At 36.6% G+C, this 23,521-nt stretch overlaps 1 protein-coding gene across 3 annotated transcripts in view; it reads left to right on the top strand.

Annotated features, from left to right (window-relative positions):
• gria3b (glutamate receptor, ionotropic, AMPA 3b) overlaps positions 1 to 23,521 on the top strand; it is a 438,221-nt gene that overhangs the window by 212,830 nt on the left and 201,870 nt on the right. For all 3 annotated transcript variants that reach the window (XM_056472279.1, XM_056472278.1, XM_056472280.1), the window contains exon 4: positions 19,519 to 19,706. In XM_056472279.1, the coding sequence (XP_056328254.1) occupies positions 19,519 to 19,706 (188 nt within the window). The remainder of the gene's footprint in view (positions 1 to 19,518; positions 19,707 to 23,521) is intronic.

The following is a 23,521-nucleotide window of genomic DNA, read 5'->3' as shown; positions in this document are numbered from 1 at the left end:
AGAAACCCTTTTGAGTGAGGAACTACTTTCGTCCACCATGTATTCAGTATCTGAAGGTCTAAACAGCAAATGTCATTGCTAATTCAAAAAAATCATTTTAGAATGACTATTTCAATGATTTCATTCATGTAGAGTATTGTATTTTTTTGTGATAACAAAACAGATGATCTTGCTCAAAGATATCCGGCTGTATTCTCAAACAGAAGCTTCATTAAATTCAAAGCAAAGCATACACAATATTACTATAGTACAAATTGTATTTTAATATAGTACAGTAATAAAAAATGCTAGAGAAATATTGACTGTGGTTGCCAGATATAGTCATATTTAAATAAACTTATTTCGTAGAAAGAGTACCAAGAAATCTTACTCAAGTACCATTACTTGTCCAAAATGTAGTGCAAGTAGAGTAAAAGTATCTCTTGTAAATACTACTGAAAGTAGCAATAAAAAGTAGCCCTTTAAAAGTACTCAAGAGTAGTGTAGCATAATTAACCTTGCAACAGATCTGTAGGTAGAACAACAGAAATTAAAACGCTGGTTGCCAGGTTGTAGACTATGCTATTTCATTATTTTTAGTATATTTAGAGTCAAAGTCATGCTAAAATTCACAAACCTTAATGAAAAATCTAATGAAAAATCATAAATCTTAACGAAATTGTTGCACCAAAAATATATATATATTGTTACGGCAACCTAAATATACACATATGTATAATAATAAAATATAAATAAAATAATGAAAAATATAATAAAATACCTCAGCCAGATCTCATAATTTTCAAGCTCTGTCAATGACAATGCAAGCAAACATATGCTATTTTTGAACTGAAGCATTATATTATAGTAACAAAACAAGATACTGAATTAATGTGATACTTTACAACAACTTTTGTAAAAATACAAGTATGACTATTGATTAGGCTTACATTACTTTTTCTTAATGTTTCTTGATGTCATTACTCACTAGTTAAAACTTTATATAAAGTTATATAAATTATATAAAACAAAAAAAAGTAAAATTTTCATTTTAGACAGCTCTGATACATGAAAGCCTTGATGGTAATTCTTTGAAAAAACATTTTTGTAATTTTTCACACATTTTGACATTTTATAGGCCTATCTTCAATAAAGAACATACAGTTGAAGTCAGAATTACTAGCCCCCTTGAATTATTAGCCCAATGTTTATTTTTTCCCCAATTTCTGTTTAACGAAGAGAAAATTTTTTACACATTTTTTAACATAAGTTTAAATAACTCATTTCTATTAACTGATTTATTTTATCTTTGCCATGATGACAGTACATAATATTTTGTTAGATATTTTTCAAGACAATTCTATACAGCTTAAAGTGAAATTTAAAGGCTTAACTAGGTTAATAAGGTTAACTAGGCAGGTTAGGGTAATTTGGCAAGTTATTGTATTACGATAGTTTGTTCTGTGGACTATCGAAAAAAAAAAATGCTTAAAATGGATTTAAAAAAAAATTAAAACCGCTTTTATTCTAGCCGAAATAAAACAAATAAGATTTTCTCTAGAAGAAAAACTATTATCAGACATACTGAGAAAATTTCTTTGCTCTTTTAAACATCATTTAGGAAATATTTTCATCTCGGCATGTGCTGGTGATTAATCATTAGTAGAGTATATAACCAGTGCACGCGGAGTGAGTGGTTAGACTTCTAGCTTCAGAGCCTCTCACATGAGACTGAAGAGATCTTTGCTAAGCTGTTTCACAAGAAAGCAGTAATTCCACCAGTGTGGGTAATGACGTGTGCAGCGACTGTCGAACTTGGTTCTTTTCCTGTCCCCTGGTTACTATAAGAGCAGTTTCCACTAAAAGAGCAGAGTACCCTATGAGAGCAGCACAGTTGAGCAACGCTTCTTTTTAAATGCGTAGATTCCCCAAGTAAAGCACACTATCACGGTCAACCTTTGCCAGCAAGGTGTCCAAGGTATGTAGAATATCTGAGTTGCTCGTGGCCAGAGCCTACACAGCTGCGGGCCAGGCTGCCTCTGCCTTGCATGATATGGCCACCTATCAGGGCTACCAAGTGCAGAAGTTGGCTGAGCTGCACGAGGATGGTTCTTCCCCAGGCTTAATGCATGAGCACCGCATGGTGACCGACTACCCTCTCATGAACACCAAGTCGGCCACCCGCACCCTGGGGAAGATTGCTGTCCTCTTGGCGAAGGATGCATCCAAGCCAGTTCCTCCAACAAAGATGAAAAGCGAGTTTTACAGACCCTTTTTCATCATGCCCAAAAAGAGCAGAGCAACATCCAAGGATGTTGTAGTATCAATGGATGATGACACATTCGTGAGATTCTATAATCTCTAGGTGGAGCCCGTTTCCTCCCAATTTCTGAGTAAAGCTGCGGTCACACCGGGCTTTGTGTGTGCAAAATTCTGTCGTAAGTCGCTGCGAAAAGGGGTGGGACTAAACAAGATGTTTAGACAGGTCATGTTTTGATTCTCGATTGATCTCACGCAGTCAAGTGATGCGATTTTCCAGGTAAGAATTCACCAAGCTTGAACTTTGCACCGCAGCAACCTGTGAAACTTAACGCATGACCTTGCGTTTCCGGTCTGACGCATTCGCGTGCGTATGAATGGAAGTCTATGGGAGGAAAAGTGACCGCAGCTTAACCCTGGTCAATTGGGAGGAAATTGAGCTCAGTCTCAAAAATGCTTGCTGTGCCATGCTCCTTACCCCGGAGATATTCACACTTATTTTGCTCTGCTAAAGAGAGTTCCTTTGAGGCCTCCAGCACCTGACCGAGAAGCCGGATGCCTGGCCCAGTATGCCCGCTTGGTTGCCTGTGTGTGGATTGGTGCCAGCTATGTGTGCCAGAGTACACTTCTGTACTCAAGTAAAAGTAAAGAAGTAGGGCCTGAAATATGTACTTAAGTAAAAAGTATTCATTACTACTACCTGTTTTATAACATCATATATACATCTATACAAAAATAACAATTTTTGGGTAAAAAATGTGTTGCCAGCAGCAAAGTTGCCAAGCAACATTGTTTGTACAATATTGTCCAACAACACTTCTCAAAAAGTTGCCCTCTGTGTCATCATCTTGACACAAAGCTTAACTATATGACTGTTAAGAACAACAGATGCCATACTAAAATGTAGGGGATCAACCTACGTTTTAAGATCAATCAGGGATTTATTAGCTCCTTTCAATGAACCGGATCTTAAAGATTTGAATCATTGATTCGACTCAATTGAGTCAGACTGATTCAGATTAAAAGATTCACACTTTGTCTACCACTTGTCCTGCAAATAGAAGACATCGTATTTTACCAATCTTGTTAATATTATTTACGTGGCCAACGATAATAACATAACACAGTATTGGGTTAACTTTTAGCAAGGTAACAAGATCTACAGCTCGAGGCAATGACTTAGAAGCACATAAACAAGAACACAGTTCTTACAAACTGAGAACAAAGATTTATTGAGCTACACTATGATACATGAAACTAACTACATAATAAGCAAACAACAAACAAACGCGCACACACACACACATTCACACAGAGGCAGTTCAGAGGATGTAAGATGAGTTGAACAACCGTCCCAAACTAATTCTAATATTTCTTACAAGATCTTAGAAGAACTCTTGAGAAACCACAAAAGCAGAGATATGGCTTATCTTTAACTGCTTAAGATCAAACTGCACCAGATCAGCAAGAGACAACATTAGTTTGTGGTACTTGTGCCCTTTTTGCTGAAGTCGAATTTCCCTCGCCGGCTGGCCTCGGGGAAACACGGTGCTCCTGATTGGCTGGTGGCTTCTGTGACGTCCTTGGGATTCCCTCGCTCGTGAGTGGGTCGTTCTAGGTTACCGAGGTGACGGACTGCTGAGAGTCGGTTTGCGGAAGTTCGTGCAGTTTCGGCGGTCCTGAAACTTAAGAGGTTTGCATAGAGAGTTTGTGGTGACCCAATCGCGTGGCGGCGCAGTGTCCAAGCAGGCGAACGGGGGCAGAAAGCAATAGCATGTGCAAGCCAGCTAATGCAAAAAGCAAAGTTTCTTTGTTGCAGGGCGTTTTTAAGTGACCTGGTTTGGTCCATCCCCATGGCACTGTCTTCCAATGAGCAGTTGCCATGAAGGGCGGGGCCACGCCCCGTACCATCGTAGAAAGGGTCAATAATTAACAGACTGCATGTAGAATTCTCGTGGTAAGTTGTGACTATATCACATCAAAGGTTACAAGACGAATACTGTTTCTGCTACTAGTTTTTCATTTACACCAATGTATTGCAAATGTCTCTAGCTTTCGTTCAATACCAGACATCATACATTTCAGACACATACAGATCAACAAAACAACACATTAATTAACCTGGTTGGTTGGAATAAACATAGCAGATAAGGAAAACCATGGCATATTATTCAACGATACATCTGCCTTAGTTTTGACATTTTAAGAGATTGTCTTTCATTCGTATGCATTCTTTTCTCTTTGTCTCTACAAAATTGTACATCTGGCAGGATGTGCCCAAGGCGAGCACATGACCATTTAGAGGAGTCATTCAAAAGTCTCGTGAGACCGTTCCCGCTGAAAATCCTGTAAAGCCCCATTGTTTAAGTTTATTAGTCATTTACTAGTTAGCTGAAGGGTACCAGAACATCTGCAGCCAAAGTATTGATGCAGCAGTTCAAGACAATCGGTCTTCTGTTATTGTGATGGTAAAAGCCCTCAAGCCAGTTCAATGACAGACAAATTGGCGCCCAGTTTCTGAGGTTTCAGATTCAACTCGTGCTGTTCACTGCGATATGCCCCTGAGTTACTTCAAAAACGTAATTTGTAAAACATAATTCAAAACAACCCATGTTCCCCAAAGATGGAACGGAGACGTGTATCTCATATGCCACAGAATTTGGATCTCCAGCTGATAACTGTGTTTGCTCTTCAGTGGCTAAAAGTCTAACTGCTCGCTCCACATGCACTGGTTATATACTCTACTAATGATGAATCACCAGCACCTGCAGAGCTAAGCTCTGCCAATGAATTGGCATACATTGGCTGATTTTCTTACTCTTCAGAGTGATTGGTCGTCTAGCAAACTCCCATTGTGTCAGGAGACACATGTATCTGTACCCTCTTCGGGTAACGTGGGTTACGTTAGTAACTGTGACGTTTTGTGTGTTTGCACCATTGTGGCATTTGTTGCATTTGCACCTGGTCATTGTCAAAATTACCTATATGCTTGTATTTCATACAATAAAACTTCATGAATTTTGCATGCTCGTGCAGATAGATAAGTATACAAAACATGAGAATGGCTAATAGGTGGCTCTATATACGTGTAAAAAGTTACTAATGCTGTTTTCCTTTAGTATTTCGCTGTAAATGGCTGCAATCATAACTTTTACTGTTGATTAAAGTTGTTTGGCAAGTCAGAGTGTGAGTTGCATAACAAAAAATCAGAAATGCTCTAAGCAAATGAAAAGTGATTTTCAAACGGCATTACTTATGGGAGTGATTACTTATGATTGTGATTCATCTGCTGTAAGAGGGAAGACTGTGACTTCATTCAGCCATTTCTCTTGTGCCAGCCGGTGTTTTGTGAACCCAGACAGACAATTACGATGCATATATACTGTAGATATATAGCCACAATAGCAAAATTAAAGCACTGGTCCCTCATTCACTGTAGACATTCAACACTTAATTATTAGTTACACTTGTCTAACTGTTCGTTAACACAAACTTCTAGTCAGCCAATCACATGGCAGCAATTCAATGCATTTAGGCAAGTAGACATGGTCAAGATGATCTGCTGCAGTTCAAACCAAGCATCAGAATGGGAAAGGAAAGTGATTTAAGTTGCTTTGAACTTGGCATGGTTGTTGGTGTCAGACGGGCTGGTCTGAGTAAATTTATACTATTTTCACACACAACCATGAGCTGATAGAAAGGCTACAGTAGCTCAAATAGCCACTCGTTACAACCGAGGTATGCAGAAGAGCACCTCTGAACACACAACACGGTGAACCTTGAGGCGGATGGGTTACAGCAGCAGAAGACCACAGCGAGTACTACTCCTGTCAGCTAAGAACAGGAAACTGAAGCTACAATTCGCACAGACTCACCAAAATTGGACAATAAATGATTGGAGAAACGTTGCTTGATCTGATCGTTGTCTCAGTTTTTGCTAGAATCCAATTATCTAAATCCAATAGAGCACCTTTAGGATGTGGTGAAACAGGAGATTCACATCATGGATTAGCCAACAAATCTGCAGCAACTGTGTCAATATGTCAACATGTACCAAAATCTTTGAGGAATATTTCCAGTACCTTGTTGAATCTATGCTACGGAGGATTGCGGCAGATCTAAAGGCAAAAGGGGGTCCAACCTGGTACCACTAAAGTGTACCTAATAAAGTGGCTGGTAAGTGTGTTGTGTGTGTGTGTGTATATATATTTTAGGTGGGCATAGATAAATTTTTTAAATCTAGATTAATCTAGATTAAAATGGCTCATTTGAATTCTGCCGAAGGCATTCATAATATGTATGCTACCCAAATAATAAATCTTATAAAAAAAAAAAAAAATAAATAAATATTGAGAACGGGTTTCTCAAGCCAGGTGGCACATTAGACCAGGGGCTCATCTTCTGTTTCCAAAATGCATCACAAACTGCTTGAGAAACTGTTCTACTATGATAATTAGTGATGTAAATAAATTACGTTCAATAAGATGTTCTTGTGTTTACTAACAGTTTATTCAGTTAAACATGAATTTTGAACTGTAGGCCTACATAAGCTCCAAACTGCGATTTCATACTTGCTTTTGATGTACGTACATACAGAAAATGCTGCTTCTCAATTTCAAGTTCACAGAGCCCTGACGGTGTGTCAAAAAGTGACTATGTTTACATGGACACCAATAATTAGATTTTGATGTGATTAAGACAATACTCTGATTAAGAGTCTAGGTGATAAAGGTCACACACAATAAAACACAAACGATGTTCCAACAACTTCAGTGCAGCCTCTTAAGCTTATCAGATGTAGTTCTTCTGGTCCACAAATGCCCTAGATAGTGAGTGGCAAGGGTAGAGAGCCCTTCTGCTATGAATTAACCTTGGCAGGGACAGGGACTTTTTTGACAATGACTCACTACATGATGCATATGCAAATGCAGCAGACGAGTCATAGGATAATTCTAATTCTGTTTCAAAGTCAACTTACTTTGCCACTATAATTAAATATCAGAAACTAAGAGTAACATAAGGGAATAAGCCGAGTGGGTAAATGAGAGTGAAATAAAGTGTAAGAAAGACAGACCTGTAAATGTAAGTGTTCAATTCAGTTTGTTTGTTCTGAATTTTGATTTTAGCAGGAAACTTTTGTGCTGACTTTGATAAAGTGAAGTAGAAATGATTTTGTCAGATTGCTTTATTTAATTGTCATACAAATGTGGGTCTAGATAAGCATGGAATCCTTCAATAAATCTTCAATAAATTCTGTTGAACTCATTTACATACTGTCTATTAGCTACTGAATGTAATGATTTAATTAATTGTTATTTCTTCAATTAATTGTGTATACATGTATGACAATTATCTGGTCTATATAACGTCTTATAACTATTACGTCTAACATCTGATTTGATCGTCATTTAGTTATAGATCAGTAGCATTTTGCAGGAAGATTCCACTTTTAAATGTATTATAAATGTGTTAATTGCTAATAATTTATTTGCAAATGCATTGTATACCATTGGTTGCAAGTGTAACACAATATCTGTGAAATAGTGAGCCATGTTAAACACTTTGTACTGTTCAAATTGACTACCCTTTTGTTATGTTTGTGGCTGTTTTTGCCCCATTGACTTCCATTATAAATAAATGTAAAAATAAAATGGATTGCAAATCCATGACATCAAATAATAATACAGCATTGAATGTTTTTCGCTGTTGGGAAGAGGTAAAACTTTTAATTTGTACTGTTGATCATCAGTTGGCAGCATTAACCCTTTAGATTAACGGTAAAGATTTTGGTTTTTATATGGAGATCTATGGAGTAAAACAACATTTTATAATGTGCAGGGATGAATGAACTATAGTACCCCATATAACTATATAATTTACGCCACAAACTAAGCTTTTATTGCACTGCAACTAATAATTAACATAAAAATTACTAGTTTTCCATCCTCCCAACAGGAAAAACCTTGCAACAATGCATGATTATTTGGTGTCATAGCTTTGTAATCAAAAAATGCCATTATAATGGAAGTCAATGGGGCAAAAACTGCCACAAACATAATGAAAGAGTAGTAAATTTGCCCAGAGTGTATTGTTGAATTAGAAATTGGCAGCAAAAAATCTGGCATAAGTCTAAATCAAAACACACACACGCACGCACGCACACACACACACACACACACATTTAGTTGTCTAGGGCTTGCTTTTTTTTATTTTGACACGTTGAAATTGCCTGTTGTTTTGAAAAAGCTAACAATTAAATAAATATAAGACAGCAAAAAAATTGAGATGCAATTTAGAATATTAAAATGTATATCGAGTGAATATATATACAGTTGAAGTCATAACTATTGTAACCAGGGCTTGACCTTAATGTTTTTGATCACCAGCCACTGTGGCTAGTAGATTTCCAACATTATTAACCACTCTCCATTTTCACTAGGCACACTTTTGTTGATTGGAAAATATATTTTATATGAATAAATTTGACTTTGACATGCTAAAATTACTTGATTTAGATGTTGTGTTATGTCCACATGCCACCTCATTCATTTCACTTTTTGTGTGTGTAGTGTCTGAACTTGCTTACTGTGCATGAGCAAATGGGTTGTGTCGCATTACAATTAGATTTTATTTCACATGACTTTTTAGGGCTCAAAATTAAGCGTTTACATAATTTATCTCTGACCAACACCAAAAAGAAATAATTATTTCTTAGCCACACATTTTAAACGTATCAAAACAAGAAAAATATAGCTGTATACATGCTCTTTTTATTCAACAAAAATTTTCTTTTTTAAAAATTGGACATTTAAAAAGATCTATTTTCGTGTGTAAATATACACAGTAATCTGTCCTGGCTAAAGGGTCCCAGATCAGCAGTTAACTACACATAAATGGAGAGTTAATCTCATATTAAAGCAATATTATTGTAAAGGATGATTATTAAATTATATTAACAAAAATATCTGTAAGCAAAAGAAAGCAGGTGAAAGACATACCGTGTATGATGATAAAAGGATGAGCACATGCACACGGTTGTTAGGCCTGTTAATAATCTGAGTAAAGAATAATTAAAACGAAAGCTGTGACAGCTGCTGCTTACAAAAGGATATATATTTTTTTCAATCTTGAGCTCTTGAAAGCAGCAGGGCTGTGGGTGCACGATCATCGCTTTTTGTCTAGTCTATTTCAAAGAGAACCGATCACACCAGTTGCGTTTCCTCTACACACGGTTGCTTCGCGCAGTTAAACGGGAGCGCGCATGTTTTTTACAGGCATGCGCATCACATCACCTGTGCGCGTGACAAATCATCCTCTCAATCAGTTTTCACCTGCTTTCTTTTGCTCGCACGAACAGTTATTTTTATCAGTCATGCTGCTACTCGATTCTAAGATCACATTTGCATGCATATTGGGCCATCCTTATTGTCAAACGCTGCTTTTAGGAAAACTACAATTTAAAAAATATTTTCAACCAGCCAAAGTGGCTAGTGGGAGCGGCTGTCTTACCCGGCCAAGACTGAAATCTACCAGCATTTGGCGGGTGTAAATGTCAAGTCCTGATTGTAACAGTGAAAGTGACGCTTTCAGGGTGTGCGGATGCAAACGCAGGGTTTATTAAATGGTCAGGCAAGCAATGGTCAATATAGGAACAGACAGATGTGTATGGGAAATCCAAAGTCGTTGTCGAAATAGCAGGCAAGTGGTCAGTAGGCAGGCAACATATACAGAAATAAACAAATCAAAGCAAGGTCTAACACGAAAAACAAGGCAAGGGAAAACGTGTCGGAATGTTTACATATGTACATGTAATCAGTTCATGAGCAACTTCAGCTGTGTTAAGTGTGCCACATGCCTGCTTTTGAGGGAAGGTCTCGGCCGTTAGATCGCCCTCTGAGGGCTGGCTGCAGTACAAGTCATAACGTCAGCCTCCTCCGTGTTAATGATAGATACTTGAGCCCAAATAAAAAAATTTATTACACTTGCAATAAAATGTCATGAAAGATGTTTCTGGTCAATTAAGGCACTGGTTAAGATGAAATAGGTGCAGATCTTCATTTTTGTAAAGAGTATGTTTTTAGCAGTAATTTAATGCTGGGCATGTCATTGTGATTGACAGTTGTGATTGACAATTTCTCAAAGCTGACCGTCAGAGCTACGGCAGGAGATTGAAGTGTTATTATTCGATTTCTGTGTTATTTTACCATAATAAAAGGAGTTCAGCAGTAAACTATACTTTCTGATATACAGGAGCTGGTGGAACACCGTTTATTCGGTAAGGCCAGGGCTTTATCGAACTTTATTAGTTTGCTGATACACGCCTAACCATCCAGATAGCAAAATACACTGTGGCCAGTTCTGGCTAGATTCTCGCCTGCTGGAGACTTACCCTTCAGCCCGACTCCATCTGCTGTACCTACTCGTCAATCAGACCAGATGCGGCGGCCGTTAGCGAGCCGAAGCTGCTGCATCCGAGCCGGAATCGGCCCGCGAGTAATGTGCGCTGCAGCCCGAAGCTGGTGCGATTAAATCTTCATTATATAAAACCTCACCTTTGTTAATGTTATTACAAACATTTGTGTTGATATAACAGCAAACGCAGGCTACTATATAAACGCGAAGTGTAGGCACTGCATTTAACCTTTGAATAAAATGCAAACAGCATGCATATATCGCAAAAATCAAAGGACAAAAATGAATAATAATAAACGTTTATTGATTGCACAAGAATTAAACAAATAATAATATAATTGTATAAATTTTGTAGTGCACAAGAATTAAGAATTTCAATATAAAAATAACAATAAAACTGCACAATAAATGACTTATTGTAAACAAATTTAAGTAACGATGACAGGGAAAATACAGGTGATTGCTATCTAGCAGTAATTCTCTTGAAATAATAATTAGAAAGACAAACTAATGTTCGCCGATCTCCACATTAATCTCCTGTAGGGTTATTTGAACTTAATTTAAAGAATGTCTCTGCATTTTGAGTTTCTGCATGCTATTGAGTTAATCTACTGAATTTGCTGTTATAAAATATTAACGTTCTAGAAACCGAATCTTAAATAACAAATACAGCTGTAAATGTTATATATTGTTTGTATACATCATTTACTGTTGGCTTTTTATTTGAAAACTCCTAATAAACATTAAAATGAATGTAAATTCCTCTTTGCCAGATATAATGAAGGCATGGAATAAACCAAATGAAAAGGAGGAAGAAAATGATAAACAATACAAGTGATGTTGCAGCAGCTGATAGACATCAGTTGATGTATTAATACTGCGAAGTTTATTGTACAAATTGACAAGGATTATTTTATATAGTGCAGAGTTGGGATGTGTAAATATCCTGTTTAGAAATGTTGCTGTATTTATATTTTAAACACACGATTTTTCCCGCATGTTGAATCGTTATCTATGGTGTGTATATTTTGGGTCTTGTTGATTGCTAATTAAAAATAAAAACCTTTCTAAAAATATATGTGTTGTATATTGTTCATATTTTACAAGTGTTATTTCTACCCCTGTGAAGATAACAAATACCAACAACACTGTTATTAGAGAAACATTTTTTTGTGCTCATATTAGTCTAACTCAGAGTGTATGAAAGACAGCTTACACCACACAGTTTTTAAATAGTATATTATTACATGTTTTTAAATGTAAGAGCTTATATTTACATTAGCGAGCCTTTGTTATAGTGCAGATACGGGCGGTCAAGTGAGAAGTTCGGGGGGTGTGGTTGATTTGATGTACAAGCGTTTGGTTAGAAGCTTGATTCCGCAGCTCCTCCTCTGGCTCCATCAGGCAGTCCTTCTGCGCATGCCCAGACTCCAATTTCAGCAGTTTTCTAGTCACGAGGCGTTTTGCCTTCAACATGTTCAATGGGAAATAGCTCTGTCGCGTTGTCCATATTTTATACAGTTATTGAGTTGTGTGTGTTTGCAATCAGACAGGATTTAGGCCAGGTGTGTGAGTGGTGCATGACTGGATATAGTAGTTCTTTTGCTGGCAGTTTTGTAGTTCTCCAGCGATCTGCATGAGCTAGATCGCTGGAGATCATGACAACTATTAGCATTGTTTTTCTTTTTTAAATATTTCCCAAATTATGTTTAACAAAGCAAGGAAATGTTCACAGTATGTCTGATAATATTTTTTCTTCTGGAGAAAGTCTTATTTGTTTTATTTCAGCTAGAATAAAAGCAGCTTTTAATAAAAACATTTTTTTCTAAATTAATAGCCCCCTTTTTTCAGAACAAACCATTGTTATACAATAACTTGCCTAATTACCCTAACCTGCCTAGTTAACCTAATTAACCTAGTTAAGCTTTTAAATGTAACTTTAAGCTGTATAGACGTGTCTTGAAAAATATCTAGTAAAATATTATGTTCTGACATCATGGCAAAGATAAAATATATCAATTATTAGAAATTAGTTATTAAAAGTAGTATGTTTAGAAATGTGTTAAAAAAAATCATATCTCTATTAAACGGAAATTGAGGAAAAAAATAAACAATGTGGGATAATAATTCAGCTATATAATATAGTGTCATATACATATATATATATATATATATATATATATATATATATATATATATATATATATATATGTATATATATGTCACATACATATATATTGGACTATGGGGGAAACCGGAGCACCAGGAGGAAACCCATGCGAACACAGAAAATGCAAACTCCACACAGAAACGCAAACTGACCCAGCCAAGGCTCAAACCAGTGACCTTCTTGATGTGAGGCGACAGAACTACCTACTGCGCCACTGCAACGCCTGGTTTAGTTTTAAAATATAAACCAATATCCAGCACCAAAAGTCATGCTGTCCATAGATTGCTTTGAGCAAACACACTCATGTATTATGAATTGGACACATTATACAGATGAGGATGTCACATGCACTTTGATTCATTGGGAGCCTTCTTATGATGACTGACAGGGGCTCTTATTTTGGGCATCTTGGTCTTTTACTGCAGATGGGTGATGTAGTACTTTTTATTTTTCCAGTCATTAGTCATGTTTTTCTGAAAAAGTAATTTAATGGGTTGGGGAATGATGGCAGCTGCATGCTACAAGAGCATACAGAGGGCTTTTCACGCCACCTGTGTTGGGCAGAGCAATTGAGCCATACAAAGCCTAAATTGAGGAAGTGCAAAGAGAACTTTTGCAGTATAGAAGAGTTGCCAAACATGTTGATGTATGATAAGATTGAAATGAGTGCAAGCATGTTCTCTTTACCCTGTTTACGCTTACACAAATTTTATATATGGAAAAGAAATATATATATATATATATATATATATATATATATATATATATATATATATATATATATATATATATATATATGTATATATATATATATATATATATATATATATATATATATATATATATATATATATATATATATATATATGTATATATATATATATATATATATATATATATATATATATATATATATATATATATATATATATATATATCTCAAGAGTTTCGTATATATCCATTTTGAGAAATGTTGGTTATTTGACATTATTATTTAAGACATCAACAGTAAAGTTCCTTCACAATTTTTGTACATTAAACATCACTTAAGCACAGCGAAGGCCAGGAACACAGTATTCTTCAAATCCAGGATATTTTTTATTTAATTTTATATCCATAAATAGTTCATAAATTAGTCAAAAACCATCCCAAAATGCAACATATTTATCTTAACATTGTCAAACATCTTTGGTTGGTTTGGTTGGTTAAAAAAACAATACATCATAAATATATGGAATAATATAAACAAAGATTGATTAATAATAATAAGATTCTGAGTTGGATTTGGCTAGAACGTACACAACACAACATAACATAACATAATTTTTTTTTTTTTTTGCAAAACGCTGTATATCCACCTGGGGCTATATTCTACTACTGTAATACCATTAAGAAAAAGCTAGTGAATCAATATTTTGTTTAATAAATAATATTAGGTTAGTTAGATAAACGACTTGTAGCTTGTACAGAAAGAGTGAAGGCTCTTTCCACACCGTTGCTGAAAACCAAACCTTTATGTTCAGAGCAGGCAGAGTCACAGTTCTTATCTCTGTTGCACTGAGTTCGCGACACAAGCTTGCCTCGCCCCATCATATTTAATGAATTATTTCACTGTAATAGTAATAATAATAATAATAATAATAATAATAATAATAATAATCAGGGCTTGACATTAATGTTTTTGATCACCAGCCACTGTGGGTAGTAGATTTCCAACTAGCCACTTGGCATTTTCACTAGTCACAATTTTGTTGTTGGGAAAATATATTTAATATACATAAAAATGACTGGGCAACGCAGTGGTGCAGTAGGTAGTGCTGTTGCCTCACAGCAAAAGAGGTTGCTGGTTCGAGCCTCGGCTGGGTCAGTTGGCGTTTCTGTGTGGAGTTTCCATGTTCTCCCTGCGTTCACATGCGTAAAACATGTGCTAGATAAGTTGACGTTTCATTCTGCTGTGGCGACCCCGGATTAATGAAGGGACTAAGCCAAAAAGAAAATGAATGAATAAATATGACTTTGACATGCTAAAATTACTCAATTTAGATATTGTTACGTCCACATGCCTCCTCATGCATTTAACTTTTTATGTGTCGTGTATGAGCTTGCTCAATGAGCATAAGCAAATTGGTCATGGTTTCATAGTGTTGCATTACAATTAATTTTTATTTTACAAGACTTTCCAGAGCTCAAATGAAGGATTTACCAAATTAACCTCTGACCACACCAAACATAAATAATTATTATTTTTTAGCCAGACATTTTAGCCACACAAAGATGTAAAAATCGAAACAAGCTAAATATAGCTGTATACTAAACTTTTTATTCAACAAAACATTTCTTTAAAAAAAACAATTGACAATTATATAAAAAAAGAATTATTGTCATGTATCTAAAACTATTCACAGTAATCTGTCCTGGCTAAAGGTCCCAGATCACCAGTTAACTACACATAAATAGGGAGCTAGTCTCATATTAGAGCAATGCTATTTTAAAGAATGATAATTAAACCATATTAACAAAAATAACTACAAGCAAAAGAAAGCATGTGAAAAACACACCATGTGCGACAATGAAAGGATGATCACATGCACATGGTTAATTTTAGGCCAATTATTAATCTGTTCAAAGAATAGTCAAAGCGAAAGCAACTGGTGCTGGAGCTCTTGAAAGCAGCAAGACTGTCAGGTGCATGAGCATAACTTTTTGTCTAGTCTATTTGAAAGAGAACCGATCACACCAGTTGCGTTTCCAGGCACAGCTTCATGCAAGAAAACGGGACCGTGCACGCGTTTTAGGGTGCATTCACACCTGCCTTATTTGGTTTGGTTGAATCGCACTAGAGTTTGTTTTCTTTCTTGGTGCGGTTCGTTTGGGCAGGTGTGGTGGCAGCAATCGTATTCGAGTGCGCACCAAAAGCAGACCAAAAAAGCGTACCGAGACCTCCTTGAAGAGGTGGTCTCGGTACGTTTTCAAACGAACCCTGGAACGGTTTGTTTGTGGTGAGAATATGATCCGAACTAAAACAGGCCCAACAGCAAAAATTACTGCACCTTTTGGACTAATCCAGCTGCCATAGGCCGATGCGCTGTGCATTATGGGGAGTGGAGGAAAAATATTTGTTGACACGCTTTACCAACAGAGAGAGAAGGAAAAACATTACCTGATGGATCGTTGCTAATATTTATGCAAGATGACCATGTCGCAGTTTAGGAAAATTAATTCACTCTTCCTCCTGAAGTGACGTGCGATGCATTAAAACATTGTTTTCCAGCCACGCTTCATTCTCGAAATGTATAGTTTGTCTAAAGTGATATATACAAACTATATAGTATGCTATGAGCAGGGACAAAGTCAGTCAGCGCAGTTATAGCTCCATGGTAAAAAGCGACATTTGGTGTCTGCCGGTTTGTTTACTTGTTCCATTGGCATTTTCCAGCACATGAATTGTGACCAACCAATAAGCAGTTTAGGAAATGTTTAACAGCATCTGACCAGTTAGAGTTTTCTTTTTTCTTTATTAATTGTACTTATTCCAACCTACCTACATACCTATCGACATGCATACATATATTGCTCAGCATAAATGAGTACACTCTTCACAGATCTCATTTTTAAATTAATATTTTTCATAGGATGCTTTACAATAATATATTTGTATAGCCATATAGGCATGTACATTAGATTAATCAGTACCAAAGACAAAACTGAAATGAATTTATCAAAAATGTGTAGGCTAAGCTATACACCAAAAAAAAATTTATTATTTCATACAATTTTAATAAACAGGAACAACCAAGAGAAACAACAATGTTGGTCAAATTTTGTAGTTTGCTTTTTATGTAGGTGACAAAACTGGTGAGGTCACAACAACAACAAAACATCAACAACACATAGTTGTGATCAATGGTATAATCAGAAACTTGTGGCAAGTCAGTTGTGAATTTATATTATATATATATATATATATATATATATATATATATATATATATATATATATATATATATATATATATATATATATATATGTGAATTTATATTACATGTATTATATTATATATCTTTGAATTTATATTATATATATAATATGAACACATGCTGGAGCCAGTTAAAGTGATACTTAAAACCATTCAAGTCCTACTTTGTTGGTGTAGTTGTGTTTGATCAGGGTTGGAGCTGCACTCTAAGGGAAGGTGGATATCAGGGAAAGGGATTGAGTACCCCTGGCATATAAGAATGCTTAGATAAAGTTTAACATTACATAGCGATGTTTAATCCCTAATGTGTTCTCAACTGCTAAATGGTTGGAAAGTGAATTATGCATAATGTACAGTTATAACTGTTTAATATTTCAAGGTCGTAAATATTTTCCTATGTTCCTCCAGTGATGACCTCACAGAGTCACCCAATCACAGTGCTGGATTTGAAAGGCAATATCTTTTCAATCGAGCCTTCTGGGCAAAGGAATAAAAAAAAAAGAAAGCAAATGACATTTGTTTATAGAAAAAATAGTCTGATCCTGTACTGTAATGTATAACTGTAAGCTGTAGTGTGATTCGAAACGCAAGATTCCTGAACCGTTACACCACTAATATATGTATGAGCAATGTCACATGAGTAGCAGTGCAATATTGCTGTATATCGGCACTGCTGGGAGCTGTGTATTGGTTCGAGGCCCCAGGCCAAGTGCCTTAGGCTACGTTCACACTGCGAGGTTTAGTGCTCAAATCAGCTTTTTTCTCAGATCTGATTTTTTTCCATGGCTGTTCACATTGTTGTTTTAAATGTGGCCAATATCAGATTTGCAGTGTGAACAGATTCTGTTCCTAAACTGACCTGCATGTGCAAAAGTACAATTACAGACAGCACAAAATGTCTAATTATGCACACTATGTGTATACTGTAGGAAGCATGTTGTCAGATTATGCTTAATATGATTTTCACAGGCAACCGTGGTGTATTTCATTAACTGTAAAGGGTTATTCTGCTACTACTAATGTGTATTTCAGCATTTGAAACCCAAAATAAGTCACTTGTGATTGAAAACATTGATCATTTGTCATTTATGACACCTGTGGTGCGGGTTTATCGGACCACCGGTGTTGTGAACTCATCAAGGGTTAATGAGCAGCCGCAGACTGAACGGTGAAGGCGGAGTTGCTTTATTTTTGTTTACAGGAGTTATTTCTTTTTACTTCATTATAAACAACAGGCACGTGCAGAATAGGGGTTTGGTCTTTTTTCTCTCAAAGAGAAAGATCCCCTTAAAATGAAAGTGCCCCCTCCTTTGTGGAAGGATCCCCTATCCGCAACACCCCCAGACACTCTTCAGCTTCGCGACTAACCCGTGCCCCAGTCAGATTGGTTAACAAGCACCAGTTTTGCCTTTAATTTTTTTTTTTCAAAATGAACAACCAACTTTCTGTGGTAAAGTAATTGCCCTTTGTGCCGTTCTACTATGCTGCTGAGAATTAGATGTTTGCAGCACAGAATGATGATGCATGTCACTCAAAGATTATGTAAAAGTCACATAAAATTCGACATGACCGTTCACATTGCAAAACATCAGATCTGTTTCTGAATTAATACTACATAAGAAAGCAGCACAAATCTGAACTGAAAAGATCAGATTCCATGCAGTTTGGGCTGTTCACACTGTCATTGCCTGAGTCACATGTGGGCAAAAAAATCAGATTCGGGCCACATTTGGCTGCAGTGTGAACAAAGCCTTAGAGACCCAGCAGGGCCGATATACAGACATATTACACTGCTACGTGTGTCATATTACATTTAAACAACAGTTCGACAGCATAATTGTGTATAAAAGACAATCAAGCATGGAGAGTCTCAAAAATCCTTTTGTACAAGGAACTACTTTCTTCTGTCACTGAAACCTGCAACTGACAGCAGAACCCGTTGCTAATTCACAAACGTCACTTTAGAATTAATGTTTGAATGATTCTCTAGCGTAATGTCTAAAGTGTTGACAAAACAGGTGATTTTGCTCACATTTTAGGATTTTAAGTTTTGTCAAAGCTTAGTTTTTCAACACATTATGCAGAAATATGTCAATTGGTTCAATATTGCTTTCCCTGGGGCTGCACGGTGGCTCAGTGGTTAGCACTGTTGCCTCACAGTAAGAAGGTTGCTGGTTCGAGTCTCTGCTGGACCAGTTAGCATTTCTGTGTGTAGTTTGCATGTTCTCCCTGTTTGCTTGGGTTTCACCTGGGTGCTTCAGTTTCCCCCCTCAGTCCAAAGACTTGTGCTATAGGTTAATTGAATAAACTAAATTGTCTGTTTTGAATGAGTGTATGTGGGTGTTTCCCAATACTGGGTTGCAGCAGGAAGGGCATCTGCTGTGTAAAACGTATGCTGAAATAATTGGTGGTTCATTCTGCTGTGGTGACCTCTGAAATAGAGACTGACCGAAGGAAAATTAATGAATGATGAATGATTTGCTTCCCCACAGGATCGATAAAACAGCTCAACAGACTTCTTTCTATCTTTCTTTCTTTCTCTATTTCTTTCTTTGCACAGCTGTTGTTAAAATGCTGTAGGTCATTATAGATATCTAATGCAAAATTACAAAGTGATATCAATAATCTTTGTGTACAAACACTGAAAATATTTTATGTGACAGTAAGTCAACACCTATTATCTAAAGTTTGCTCTAACATAAAAAAACTGTTTTCCTTACAGGATTTTCCATTCTTCAAGCCATTATGGAAGCAGCAGTAGCAAACAACTGGCAAGTTACAGCACGGTCGGTGGGAAGCATAACGGACCCCCAAGAGTTCAGGCGCATCATTGAGGAAATGGACAGGAGACAGGAGAAGCGCTACCTCATTGACTGTGAAGTGGAGAGAATCAATGTCATTTTAGAGCAGGTAAAGTCTGCTTCTCCCTTTTACCCATTACTTACTCTCATCTGCTCATTTTTCTGGATGGTGTTTTCCAAACATGCTCACTCTCCCCTTTACTAAAATAGTCAAATTCATAGTTTGTTGAGATAAATATATTTAATTAAAAGTCTGCTATCATCATTTTGACGATGATCTGTTGGTTTTTAATATATGAGTTTCAGGAAGGATTTAATTGTGTCTGGAAAAAAAAGTTTGTTTTATCCTTTTGTTCTAAATGTTGACTGGGTTGTGTCCTGATACAATTATCACATGTTTGTGAATTGATACTTTGAACAGCAACAAAGGAGATCCATAGTCTCCATGGATACTTCATGCCCCCTAGAGCTTCTGCCTCATGCGGATTTGGACTATTTGATTTTTATTCGGTGTTGTGATTAAAAGGACTCGTAGTGTCAACACTAAATGTCTGCATCGTTAAGTTACTACAACTGGCTCAACTATGGTCAAATAAATAATAATAAATAAATAAATAATTTCCGTTCACCTTCTAAATACAGCATTATCTGATCATGGTGGTTTCATGAGGTCATGTGTGTCATAAATTAAAATTATTTCTGAGAATGAATGTGAAACTAATTTTCTGCCCAGAGGTGCTGTGTTTGTTTGTTTGTGGAGTTCAGGCAGCAGTCGTCATGATTTGTGTTTGAATCGTGGAGGCGGGAACTGATTATTGGGATAATGAGCTTAGATGGACAAGTCTGCATTCTATTATTTGCATGCAGATTACTAAAATAAAGAATATTTGTTTTCATAAAAAGTTGTCTCTTTTAAAAGTGCACATTTCAGGCTTTGAAGGTATGTCTCTCAGGTCTGTGAGGCAAATATCCATGGAGATTCAGATCTGTTTGCCAGTCATGTCATCGGAAGACATAGAAAGAGAAAGCTCTCACTGTCTGTTTTACAAATTTTTAGTGTTCTTTAGTGTCATTTAGTGTTCTTTTTGGTCATTTAGGAATGCCTCAATCTGGATAGACCTTTTAGTAAACCCCATTGACAAGATAGATAGATAAGAGTTCCTGCTAGATAGAGTTCCTCCTGCAGCACCCTCGGCATGCTGACTCTGCGGATGAGTCTTATACGTTAGACCCAGGACATGTATTATAATGCCTCTTCTGTCAGCCACTGTACTGGGCAAAGTCCTTCATGTGTGTTCATGCTTATGCCTTTGGGGCTTCTTGTCTGCTCATGCTTGGCAGCATTGTCTTCAAACTCGTAACTCAGTTCATTGGTTGCGGCATTTTCCAGAAGTTTCCATTTGTCATTACAACATATCTCATTGTGACTGACCCTTAAATGACTACTACCCTGAAGCTGAATGCTGAGAACTGTCTTGGATCCTTGACACAAACCTGAACGAGGGACTGTATCTGGGCAGCTTATTAACTATATATTTAATGGTAGTGTCATCTTCAGTCTGGGGTTTTCTCTGTTTGTGTGAGGTGTCATCAAGCATTGCTTAAACTGGATCTAATTGAAATAATCTCTCTGGCCTTGCTAATGCTGATAGCTCAGATACATTTCTGGATTGCAGTCATACTGCAAGCTGCACCAAGAGCAGATTCCAGATAGGAAAACAATATTATAGAGTTTTGAGTTATTTATAGGGCCTTAGCATGAACTGGGTTTTTTGATCAGAAGTTGTTCAGTGGCGACTGGGAATTGGAACAAGCCCCTAGAGAGTATATAAAGCTGAGTTAAGCTACACATGGGGCAATGGTGACAGCTTTTACTGCCCTGCTATAAGGAGTGTCAAGCTAATGCAATAATTTATAAGCATTACCTTCACAGTGGGATCACAGAGGGGCTTGTGTGCAAAACTAGCTTGTGATCTGTGGTTAACACTCATTTTTACCCTGTGAAATCATGACATGCCTGCCATGCGTCATTGTACTGTTTGTGTATATAGTAAATAGTGCTACAAAATATTATTTTAGGTCTGTTTTGATACACTTTTTGTGTTGGACTGATACAAAAAATGTGCAGTGGTTAATGTGTCTTTGCTCTGCACACATCTTGGCTCTCTGTTTAGTGCTGCCATGATGTGTTGGGTGTGTGGGAGAATAAAAAGCACTGAGAGCCAGTGTTTCACCTAAATTATTATTTTTTGTTTGTTTGGACATGTCTGAACATTCTAAAGAAATCTTTAAGAATTATATGTTAATTGCAGGTAAAAGAATAAATGGATAGTAACAAAATTAAAGGAATAGTTTACATAAAACGTATTTATTTTCTTATGTCTTGTGTCATGACTGAAGTCAGTTTTGGAAGAACGATATCTTTAGTCTTGTCAAAAGAACAAAATCATGCTGAAAAACTGTAAGACTAAAAATGAAAAGTGTACAGTAAGTCATACGAGGTAAATTCTTAAGACTAAGACCTTGAAATCTCTTAAAAGCTCATAGGCTCTGGAGAGCATTTAACGTGTCACTCTAACATTCTAATAGGATTAAGGTGTTAAGGGTTGTACTATTAGAGGCAAAAGGAGTGAGATGGTAAAAATTGGATTCAGAAATAGTAAGCAAGTTCTTCAACTATAGAATTTGTAGCACTCTTGTTTGTGTTATCAGGATTTGTTGCATGTTTCTGAATTTGGTTGTGTTATCAGGATTTACTGCACATTTTCATCATTTGCAGCACATTGAGATCTGAATGAAATTTGGTAAACTGATTTTTTTTCAATAACAGCAATAAATAGCATATACAGAAATTCTTCACAATATCATATTTTGTGAATATGATAGAAAAGAAAGAAACTTCTACAAGTTAGTTTGAACAACTAGATGGTGAGTAAATGAAGTCAGAACACAAAACTAAAGAGTTGAAAAATTCTCTAATAATTAACTCTCTCTTCACTTGTTCCAAACCTGTTTGTCTTTCTTTCTTCTGTTAAACACGAAAGAAGATATTCTGAAGAAAGCTGGAAACCTGTAACCATTGACATCCATAGTACTTGTTTTTCCTACTAAGGAAGTCAAAAGGGTACTTACTGTGAAAGCTTATTTGTGTTTATTTGCGCCCCACCCAGCAATGGTGGCTTCACATGATGTTTACACTGAAAAACAAAATATGTTATAGCAGATAACATACGTTTCTTGTGTTCTCATCTGTTTGATATAACAGTTGACCATCATAAATTAATAATTTAGGTTAGGTTAGACTTTAAAATTACAGGTGCAAATTCAGTTCTCTTTCAAACATATGTTTCGTTGTCTCACTATTTCATTGTCTCACTATACTTCCGTGTATTTCTCAGAAGCCCAATTCCATTACGCCAGCCCCAATTGGCCGGCAGACATGACATTTGCGTCTGAGAGCTCCCCCTCCGAGTATAAGAAGGGGGATGCAACGTCATGACAACATAATAAAACCTCTTGTCGCATCACACCAGGAGCCTGGTCAACTCCGAGAAGCCATCAACTGGTCGCCACGCTAGTTGCTGGCTAATTATTTAGTACTGTAATGTTTTGACGATTTGTCGGTCATCACATCGCTTTCGCCTAATTCTGTAATCGGCACTCCAGCTATTAAAGGATTACCAGTACCTCATGGCTGCAGCAATGCAGAGCTCTTATCCGATTATCCACGGCTTTGCTCATGCGGGAACAAAATTTCATCCAAAGATACACACCAGGTCTGTTCCACTTGTCTTTGGCTGAAACATGCTCAAATGTCAATCGAGAATCCCGGTTCCTGTGAGCACTGCACGCGGTTCACTCTTAAGAGCCTTCGTCGCAGGCTAGCACGCCAAGCTAGCTTGTTGGGCTTAGATGCCCTCATGT

The sequence above is a fragment of the Danio aesculapii genome, chromosome 14, assembly GCF_903798145.1.
Source record: "Danio aesculapii chromosome 14, fDanAes4.1, whole genome shotgun sequence".
In the NCBI taxonomy this organism is placed as follows: domain Eukaryota; kingdom Metazoa; phylum Chordata; class Actinopteri; order Cypriniformes; family Danionidae; genus Danio; species Danio aesculapii.
Note: the sequence above shows the minus strand (reverse complement) of the source record. Positions and strands in the feature narration are given on the sequence as shown.